Source organism: Oryza sativa, chromosome 8 (genome assembly GCF_034140825.1).
Source record: "Oryza sativa Japonica Group chromosome 8, ASM3414082v1".
NCBI lineage: Eukaryota > Viridiplantae > Streptophyta > Magnoliopsida > Poales > Poaceae > Oryza > Oryza sativa.
In genome coordinates this window covers 15958506-15969555 of record NC_089042.1, presented here as the reverse complement: position 1 = coordinate 15969555, position 11050 = coordinate 15958506, and the positions used below count along the sequence as shown (strand labels likewise).

Genomic DNA, 11050 nt, shown 5'->3' with positions numbered 1-11050 from the left:
TGGAATTTTGGATAGAAATTCTGGGCGTGACACGCTGTCACGTACAGGCAAGCGAGCGCGCACATGTCCCTCTAATTCTCACCACCACACATATCTCAATTGGCTAGGAGAGCACTATCTCTTTAAAGGAGGTCTCCTCTCATAAAATAAGCAAGGTACAACTAAAATCTCTATGCATGCAATCTCATGAGATGGATTTTTGTAATTTGAAAAAAATAATCTTCAAATGGGCTAGGAGCCATTTATTAATTCCAGCATAACAATACTAAGCTAAGTAACCTAATTCAACGGTCGTTCAGAATTGTATTGACTTGCCGTTCTTGATGTTGAACGTAACAAGCGTTCTTGGACGGAAAAGATAAGCAAAAAAACAACATCATGAAAGCGAAATGACGCTGGTGGACGGAAAAGGTAAGCAAAACTAAACATATATTTTTAGTCCCGGTTGTTTATACCAACCGGGAAGAAAGAGCAACTCGAACCGCGCGCGCCATCTTTATTCGCTCTTCTCTCGATCTCCTCTCCCCTCTCATTAATATTTCCTGTCATCCCTTCCTCTCCCCTCCATTCCCCATCTCATCCTTCCTCTCCCCTTCCCCTTTCTTTCCCGTTCGCCCCTTTCCCCTCTCTGGAGCGCCGGCCGGGCGGGCGAGCGCGGCGGGCGGCCAGCCGGGCGGGAACGGCGACGGCCGGGCGGGCGAGCGCCGGGGCGGGAGCGGCGACGGCCAACCGGGCGAGCACGGCGGGCGTGGCGGGCGGCCGGGCGGCCCGGCGGGAGCGGCGAGCGCCCGGGCGGGAGCGGCGACGGCCGGCCGGGCGAGCGCGACGGGCGTGGCGGGCGGTCGGGCGGCCAGGCGGGAGCGGCGACGGCCGGGCGGCCGACCGGGCGGAAGCGGCAGCAGCCGTGTTGGTGTGGAGGCGAGAGGACGAGAGGCCGGCGGCGCCCTCCCCTCTGCTACCGGATTTTTTTTTAATATGTGATTCATTGGATTTGATCTGTGATGTATGTATGTGATATTGGATTGGATTTGATCTGTGATGTATGTGATATTGCATTTGATCTGGGATGTATTTGAGTTGTGGTGTATTTCTTTTAGGATTTGTGATATATTTTTTGTTTGAGAATCTGTGATGCATTTCTTTCCAGATATGTGATGCTAGTTTGGTTTGTGGTTGATTTGAGGATGTGATTGCGGATATTTAGGAAGCATATCGATTTGAGAAAAAAAAAATCAATCGGGACTGCTCCCACCATCTTTAGACCAACCGGGACTAAAGATGGATTTTTAGTTTCGGTTATTTTACCCGGGAATAAAGATGGACATTTTTAGTTCCGGATTCATAGTCCCGGTTCTATAACCGGGAGTATAGGAGGGTTCCCAACTAGAAGGAAAGCCCCTTTTTCCACCAGTGTACGTCCACCCTCCTGACAATGGGGAGCCAGTGTGGCGCCTCGTTCGACAGCAGTACAATGTAACCGGCGAGCACGGAGAAGAGGAGCAGCGCCAGCGCTGTCACCAGCCACACGCATGCGCTCCTCCCCATCCAGCATAAGTTACGATATTGCTAACGGGAGTGCTTTTGTCCAACCCTATGTCGTTGGCTCGTAGCAATTTCTCTTGCAAAACACGATTACATTCGTGGCAAAAACGTATCCATTCGTGCTACTCTGTCCCTCTAGTCTATGCTGGCAAGTGGCATACTAGCAAAAACGCCATGAAATCTTTGGCCCAGTAATCCCAAAGCTCTGGCCTATGCCAACATCGGCTAAGAGAATGTACTGCTCTCTGGGCCCTGGACTTTATGGGCTTAGCGGGAGCAAAAAAAAAAAAAAAAAGCCTTGTCAGTCACCAGCCTATTAACGAAAATCCATGCAGCCCAATTCAACGGTCGTTCAGAGTTTAGGTCCTGTTTGAGGGAGCTTGTCCCAGCTGTAGCTTTTCTCAAAAGCTGTTTCTGTTAGAAGCTGCCCCAAACAGTAATCTATAGTTACAGATTCTGAAAAATGAACTAAGAAGCCAGAAGCTGGAGAAGCTGGGTTTTAGAGCTTTTCCAGATTCTCAGAAGCTGGCTACCAAACAACTGCTTCTCAGAATCTAAAGCTCCTCTAAACATGCCCTTAGACTTTAGACCATATATAGCAACACCTTGATGTTGAACAAATCTTTTGGTCTGGCGTTCTTGGATGGAAAAGGGGAGGAAAAAACAACATCATGAACGACCTTATAAATTAACTTTTGACAGTTTCGTAGTCAGTCACAGAGCTTGCACACGACACGAGCCATGCATGGAAATTAATTAATCTAGCTCGTTGTCGACGTCAAAATTAACATATACGGCTACGAAGCAGCAAGTGTTCCTCGCACCATTCAAGATTTCCTTACATTTGAGTTGTGTCTGATTGCGAGAGAAAACGGATAGAAAAATACCTGTAGGCTGTAACCTATAATATATATAGCGCACCCTTGCATCAGTTAGTCAACTGCTTTAGTAGTTCTGTTACGTGGAAGGTTTGTTTTTTTTTTTTTTGAAAAAATCGCCGACATGTGTATGAAATAGCTACAAATGGTCAGCAGTCACCACGTAAAATTTCCAAGCTCTCATCACTCTAATCGTTTTTTAGGACGAGATCTAGTCTAAAAAATGGGAACCAAGATTACACAAGTACACAACAGCGGAACTTATGTATATGTATGTTTTCTTAAACACATATATTTGGGATAATACTAAGAAAATGGCATGTGATTAACACGACATTAATAGGTACAAATTAAAACACTTACAGCTTACGTGACTAGCTACTTCTTTGTAGTTTCCCATCACATCGATCGTAATTACGTTAGGGCAAATTCTAGTCATCTATATAAGCAACATAAACATACAAAGATAGCCAGAAATAATTGCTCAAAAGGCAATATAGATAGCCAAGCTTACAAAAAGCACAGGCCAGAACAACAAATTCGATCACTTGAAGCTTTCTCCACAAGATCCTTGCGAACAATGTCCAGTTCTAAGGGTATGATTCTTCCAAACTTGTGTGGATCGATGTTTTTGTGGTATTCACTAATATTATTCCACTCTAACAATTCGTGGATGTATAATTAATTACTGCAGGACTTAGTAGCTCTGTGCCTCCCCAAGGTGGCTCTGGAGCATCCAAAAGGCACGCGGACATTCATCATGAAGTGACAAACCTTCCAGGTATAAAAGAGAAAAATATTCTAAAAATAAAACATAATTAATTTACTACATGATTCTTTTTGAATTCTACCTTTGAACGTAAATATTTTTTGTTGTTGTTTAGCCAGATGAATTCCTTATCCCGTGCTACTTAATTTGTTCCAAATTTGCTGCTTCTTTCTCCGAGTTAGTTGAATAATATAACGAACACATTTGGTGTATCTGGAAGAGGGCTGATATATAGTAATTAACTACCTCCGGATTTAAGTACATCTTACTATGGCTTTATTTAGGCAAACTATTCAAACTTTGACCATCAGCTCTTAGGTACAAAAACATAAAAAATCCATGTGGATAGACTTGTATTACAAGTACTTTTACAGTATATATTATGATGTTGTTAGATACTATCAGCCTCAACGTTTGGCATATTTTCTGAATATGCCAAATGGCATATTTGCAAACGAAAATCAATTTGTGCATGAAACTTTTATATATGTGTTCTTAGCGATCTAAAAGCAAAGGCTGAAAAATAAACTTCGATGAAAAAACCCCAAAATCAGCTCCAAATTTAACGTTGAAAATTTAAATTTTGGCTGATAAGGATATGAATATGCCAAACGATCAGGCCCTATATTATATTCTATTAGACAAAGGTAGTGGTCATATGTTTTACACTAAAGTCCAAAATAAAGTTAACAATGTCGTATATTTTAAGATAGATGTATTACAAGAAACTCTTTTCTGGCAAGTAGATATATAGTCTATTACACATTAATTGGCATACATATATAATGTCGATGCTACACATATTACCTAGCTTAGCTAGGTTGTTTAAATTTGTTGAAAATAATCTGTAGACCATCCAACTTGTGTACACATGTAGGATCGAAAGGTTTTACACCTTCTCGGAACAACAACCAGCAGCCCTACAATGGTCAAGGTGCTCACAGCCTCACGTACGGGTTCAAAACATTTGCCACAAAAGTAAGTCAACTGGGTGTCCTAATTGATACAAATAGCATGAGATTTTCTCCGTTCGTTTTTGTTGAAGGACCTGTCATGGTGCAAGCATCAGCATGTTAATTAGGCTTGAGAAACACACTGACATGTATATTTTTGTTTTCTCATCAGGCAAGGGCATGTCCAAATTGGTCGTATAAGCCATGAACCAAAATGAGCAGGGATTATCAATACTAATTCGTTGTTCAAACCTCTGTGAAAATTACAATGTACATATATATATGTATATAGGGAAAGGATTATTGTAAATAGCCGTCCACCTCCCCGCAAAAAAAAAAAAAAAAAAAAAAGCTGTCCACCTAGGCCATAATATCCACATCCATGGGAAGGAAAAAAATAATTGTAACATTTTATTTGTTGAAATTTGTTGTATACTCCTTAAAATGGGGAGTTTATATATCTTCAAAAGTAATGTACAACACATATTGTTCAATGTAAATCCTCACAGCGTTGTTGTTTTTTTTTTTTGGTCTCCAACAACCATGTTAACATAAAGTTTTCCCAAGACAGATAGCTTGTACGGACATTCTGGTTCCTCACCTCCCCATCTACAACCATACTTGGGCATGTTTTTTTGCACAGTTACATTTAAAAAGTTATTATGGTTGACAGTGCACTACTTCCAAAATAATTTATACAGGCAATTAAAAAATATTTTCATAGGCGGGTGAGTAAGCCATCTATCAATTAGGGCATGTACTAAAAATTGATGATTCAATTAGGGCATCTACAAGAATAAGTAATTTCCTTGGCAGTTTTAACTGTTAAAAATAAGTAATTTTCTTGGCGGTTTCTCAGCATCCAAGAAAATATATATTCTTGTCGGTCCAGACTGACAAGGTTGCATTTCTTGGTGCTTTAGAAAGTTCACAATCTTCTTAATTTGCTTGACGGTCTGACCGCTAAGAAAACATTTCCTTACAGTTAGCAGCCAAGAAATCTGAATATTTCTGGCTTTCTAGACTTGGCGGTCAACCAACGGAATAATGAACCTTGGTTGTTTTCACGCTATATCTATCTACTACTTAAAAAAAATCTGTAGTGGTGGTTTTGATTCCTGACATAAGAGACGCATCTGACAGACACGTATAATTTCAACCATCAGATCGTCATAATCCAATGGGCCATCGTGCACAGAGATCGCCCGCGGTAGACTGCCATCGCCACCCTCCCTCACGACCCCCTTCCAAGTTCCAACCCTACATTGCCCCTTCGGCCTTCGCCGCTGCCACCACTGCTTACGCGCCTCCACCCATCACGCCACCCATCGTGCCCATCTCCTCCAAGACGCCCCTCCACGCATCGCGCCGATCCACGCCGCCCCTCCACCCATCACGCCGCCCATCACGCTGATCTCCTCCTGCGACGCCCCTCCACCCATCGTGCCCACGCTGCCCGTCCGCCCATCCGCTAACCGCCGCCCTAATCCCTCCCCTTCCAACCTCGCCGGCCGCCGATTCCCCTAACCGCCCCGCGCTCTCATCCCTCCCCTAACAATCGCCTGTCGCCTCCCCTTCCAACCTCATCGGCCATCCGCCCGTCGCCCCCTGCCCGTCGGAGATCGCTGGCCGCTGGTTCCCCTAACCGCCACAATCAACCCCATACCAGTGCTGCTGCACATCCTGGCCACCGTCCATCCCCCGCATTCCAGTTGCCCTTCATCCCTCAGCCGGACCCCGTCGCCACTCCATCTAGTATTTTACTTGGTAACATCAGAAGATCCTTCTTTAGTATTGATAGTTGTAGACTTGCACCGTTTGGTTCGACTGAACATTTTGTACCTTTCAGGAGCAAGAGGTTGAGTTCTCGAGCGCGGAGAGAAAGGGGCCTAGGCTGACCTCGCTGGTGGCAACTTGGTGGTGTGCGTGACCTGCAAATGCGGTGTCCACAAGGAGTTCGGCTTCGACCATTCTCACTGATCAGATCAGTCGATCCCCTTAGTCCATCCTCGTTGTCAGTGTCAATTTGTTCTTGCAACCGGACATCAAGCATAGGTATGTTCTATGCTTTGTACAAATCTGCTAACAAAAAAAATTACTTCACGATTAATACAAATTGTTCAGACACCAATCTGCTAACCAAAAAAAAATTTCTTTGTGCAATGTTTTTTTTTGGATTCATGGACAAGCAGTCTTTATAATATATATTTTTGCTGACATGGTACAACGAATGTTAATGCAAATCAGAGAGGTAGATTTACAAATCCGAAAAAAAATGTAAGTTGGACAGATTGCATCCTGTGACTGAATTTCTTTGAAAAATGACTGGGCAATGAAGATTTAATCACAGTGCCATATATGATATATGATACCGTTCCCTTTGTGAGATATTCTCAATTCGCATACTGTAAAGAACTGTTGCAGAAGTAATCTTAAAATTAACTTTGATAACTATTCTTCATATAATTCATAGCATAATTCTACTTATTTCAAATGCAATTATTACATTCAGTTGATAATTGTTTATAATGGTCGATTTGGTCGGATACATTATTTAATACCTGTTCATTTCAGAATATTCCAACTATTGAGGCAGATCAAAGACAGGTTGAGTTTTGATCTAAGCAATACAAGATCCTTGTGTGTAAGTATCATATGCTCACAACCCTTTTAATTTAGTACGATATTGTGGATGATCAGACCTTTGTGTTGAATTTAACGATTCCTGAACTGTTTTAAATTGTCTTATTCTGTTTGAGAATTCAAAATTTGAAATGAACAGGTATTGTATGTACATGTGTAGTATGAAAGAATGTGATTTCCTACTTTGATCGCACTTTAAAGCTTTAATCACTAAGGAAATCTGGCACACTACATGACTGAGAGTCTGAGACACATGAATTTGTAGATTTGTAGATCAATCCTTTTATATTCACGAAAAAAAAAAGTGTTCTACTACCCTTAGATATGCATAATAGCATTTTTTGTTATCAACTGTTGCGCATCTTTAAGAATTCCTAATGTTTACAATGGTTTGTTTGCAAGCTCCAAATTGGAAAAATAAAATTAAAAAAAAAATCATGTTTACTATGGCTGGAAAGGAGTTTCAGTTTTTTTGTGTTTTCTGTGAGAACTTTGCAAGGTTTTGGTTAGGGTACAAATTCACATTAGATAGATTTGTTTTTGTTTCAAGTGAGGTGGTAAACAAGCCAACAGATCCTATGTAGAGTTTCCCACTATCTATTCTTTTTAACATCTTGAAAAACAAATGTAAATCTAGACTTTTGATAGTTGTGATGGTTGGGCTGTGCTGGACTTTATGATTGGCTCTAAATGACCAGGTTTTTAAATATATATGTATTAATTGAATATCCTATTCAGATGCTATACAAGGCCTTATCCTTTCAGAAACACTGGAGGTTGCTTCAAAAAGGATAAGACTATGCCACTATGGATAGATGGAGAGTAGAACTGATAACAAAACTATAACTTTGACATGGAACTCGCTTGATGATCTGGGATGCTGCGAAATTTTTCTCGTTTTGCTCCCTACTGTTTACCTGTTCTGTCCCATTAGATGTTTTAGATGGAGTGCTTTTGAATTTATGCTTTTTGTTTCTGATGGCTTCGAGTTTGTTGTCTGATGCTGGGATGTGTTGGAGTTTACATATTCAGGGGTTGATTAGCAAGCTGGAGTCCCCAGCATTTTACTTTCTATGTAATAGCACTACGTTGCCCGTTTTGCGAATTCCTTTTGAACATCTGTAAGGCTTGTTTTAGCTTTCTCTAAAAGGCCAGGTAAGGAAATTTACCTGATCTCTAGAAAAATGTGCACCCTGCTTCTTATTTTTTTCTTGATCTTGTAGGAGGTAAGATGCACTGAGTGAGAAGAGAATGGAAGAGGTGTAGAGGTAACGTGTACTCTGTGAAAAATATAGTTTATGTTGGTCTTGCACTCTTGCTTGTCTGAGCTCAGAGGCTTTCTTTTTTCTTTTTCTGTTGGTCTTGCAGCAACCCCTTGATGGATGAATATTGCACATTTTTTCCCTTTTTACCTTAACTGATTTTATTTCTGAATGACAATAATGTAGTTTTGTTACTTTATTTGTTGAATATTATGCCATAAGTTAAGATTTTTCTTTTCCAGGGATGTGATTAGCATGATAGAACAAGGATACAACATTGTATGGTATATACATATATATTGTGGGAAAATGTAATGAACTTTCTGCTTATGTGTTTACTGTGACTTATAATGTAACACGGGCTATTTGTTTTTCCTATGGCAACCGTAGTATCACATCAGCACATGTGTGACACATATTTTTGTGTATAGGTTAATATTTGGAGCATGCTAGCTCATTTGTGCTAGCCAGATAAACTTAATTTCATGGATATATATAGATGTATCATGGTGGCTAGCTATTAGTATTTTGTAAAGCCAATGAAATACAATTAAAATAGACCAGTGAAATACCATGGTTATTAATTTATAATGACCAAAATCAAGTATTAGAACCTTAATTAACCATGTATGAGTAGTAAGTAACTGAACATAGGACATTGATCATTACTTTTTTATGCATGTGGAGAGTGAGAATTTATTTAGATACGCCGTCGTGATGTTAAATTAATGTATTATTTTTTCCCGTTGCAACGCACGGGCACCTAACTAGTACTTGGCTGTTTTTGAATGCCAAGAAAATTACGGTTTCTGAAGATACTATTGCTCCTATTTTCTATGGCGGTTCCTTAAGAGAACCGTCTAAGAAAATCAATTTTTACATGTATTTTCCTCAACAAAACCATATATTAAAAAAACACCCCATTTTTACAAAATCCACCTATAGAAATCATGATTTTTTAACTGGTTCCGTACATTAAATCATTTTCTGTGTAGCATTAAGCCATGGATTTTTTTTAGGTTTAGGCTTTAGGCTTTTCACTTGAAAGCTATTTTAATATTGCCTCTAAACCCTAAACCCTCAAAAATTGCGGTCAAGAAGAAAAAAACCATCCACGTAGTTAATCATATATCTACAACATATAGTTAGAACCTAGCAAGTAAAGCTTAACATTCAAATATATGTGGTACATACCACATCATCAACCACTAAACCACTAGCAATTATTAGCTCCTAAAGATTAACAACAAGAATACCATATCATCAGCCACTAGAAAACATGTATTCCACAGCAAAGCGCAATGCATCAACTAGTTTTTATACCATTTCCTCCTGCTAACTGCAATTAAAAATTATTATCTCCTATAAAACATAATTATATCTCCTAGCAGTAAGCCATGCACATAGTGATAATATATTAATGGGTGGCACGCGCATTAGTAAGTGGACATAAGCTTGGCCTCCTAAGCACATATTTTTTCTCACTATGTTGCTCCATTGCTACCTAAGGTTGATTTTACCTTGATGATCAGCTTTGCATGCACTTGTCAAAAGCAAACATTCTTTGCTCCAAGCCATCTTATGTCAACATGATTGCAAAGGGGTAGAGGGTAAATGAGCACTAGTGGAAAAAATGGTAGTCGAGAGTACCTTGCAATTTGGTCATGCTGAGGCGATTGGTAAAAAATAAAGAAATATTTTTTCTTGCTTCAGTAATGCGGTGCTTCTCTAGTGTCAATGTGCATTTTGCCGCTAGAATTTACCATTTCTTTGATAAGGAAAAATTCTCTTGATGTTCTATTATTTATGCACGTGTACCAAGATTTTATATATTGACACACTATAATTATTTTTAACAACCAGTCCACTCCCTCCGTTTTCTTTTAAATGACATTTCCCACATGTTCGACTGAATTAAGGAACGTGTGAATTGATGCTTTTACCCTCCTGTTGCTGCGTTCATCCACGGATCACGCCCACAAGCCGTGGAGTAGACCAGCGGTAGCTGCGGGTGGCGGCTACGCAGCCTGCCAGTGAGTAGTGACGGCAGCGATGCGGCTATGCAGGAGGGTGGGGCGAGCGGCCATGGAGCAAGGTGGGATGAGCAGCTGTGGAAAGCAGGCAGCAGAGGCTACAGATGGCCTTCATCTTCATCTTCATCTTCTCTACCAAGAGACGCGTTGACGTCTTGTCTATTCTGCGTGTGAGCCTCAGTAGAAATGTGGCAAATTGAATCTTTGCTGCATGTGAATTTTTAATCTTGGTCTGAGATGGTGTTGTTCCTGGGGGGAATAATCGTTGAATCAGTACAAAATTGTCCTCAGGCTGGAATCAATTATCTACCGACCGAGAGTGTGTGATCTCCACCGAATAATCAGTAAATGAATCTTGATCTCGATGTTTGTTCAGCACGCAGCACCACACAACTTTGCTACTCTGAAAAATTTAGGTGAGGCTGAAAGAGATGGCAACAATGTGTGTGCATTTGTTTTTCTCTTCTGTATTCTGCCGATTCATACATGCTGAAAGAGATGGCAACAATATTGAATCTTGCTGTATGTGAATCTTGAATCTTAGTCTGATGGTGTTGGTCTGATGAATGTTGAACATTTGGTTAAATTATGGGAGAAGATTCATAACTAGATGACCTCTTCTTAGGGGCATTCACATAAAAAAAAAGTACTCTTCCCCTAAGAAAACATTTACTCTGAAAATTTCTGATTTTCATCGAAAAGTTTGATTAGCGCTGGCTTCCATCTTATGAGTATTTCATACCAGTGCTAGTTTTCATCTGAAAATTTGATCATTGAAGAGGTCCAAAGTTTCAGTCCTAATTCATAGGCCCTGTTTCTTTCAGCTTAGGATTATTATAATCCAGATTATTAGAAGTTAGTTGAAAGAAACAGATAACTTATTGAAGTAGCTTATTATAATCTAGAGCTAGCTTATTATAATCTGATAAGCTCATTTAGGTGAGCTTTTTCCAGATTATTGGGTGAAAAA

General features: G+C 40.2%; 1 protein-coding gene and 1 long non-coding RNA gene across 2 annotated transcripts; both read left to right on the top strand.

The window, feature by feature from the left end:
* Positions 1-2897: 2897 nt before the first annotated feature.
* LOC4345349 (uncharacterized) lies at positions 2898-4663 on the top strand. The gene is made up of 4 exons (XM_015794196.3): positions 2898-3016; positions 3115-3201; positions 4067-4167; positions 4315-4663. Exons 1-4 carry the CDS (start codon positions 3001-3003, stop codon positions 4348-4350), a joined length of 240 nt encoding a protein of 79 aa, XP_015649682.1. The 5' UTR covers positions 2898-3000; the 3' UTR covers positions 4351-4663.
* Positions 4664-5478: 815 nt separating this feature from the next.
* Positions 5479-8419, top strand: LOC136351619 (uncharacterized). Its single transcript, XR_010734758.1, has 5 exons — positions 5479-5909; positions 5992-6197; positions 6717-6786; positions 8009-8053; positions 8154-8419. It is a non-coding gene; the product is annotated as an uncharacterized lncRNA (long non-coding RNA).
* The last annotated feature ends 2631 nt before the right edge of the window (positions 8420-11050 follow it).

Bases quoted from the DNA above. Each gene is read 5' to 3' on its own strand.
- LOC4345349 (XM_015794196.3), top strand. The intron at 3,202-4,066 runs GTATAAAAGAGA...GTACACATGTAG, and splicing joins TGAAGTGACAAACCTTCCAG to GATCGAAAGGTTTTACACCT. The intron at 4,168-4,314 runs GTAAGTCAACTG...TTTTCTCATCAG, and splicing joins TCAAAACATTTGCCACAAAA to GCAAGGGCATGTCCAAATTG.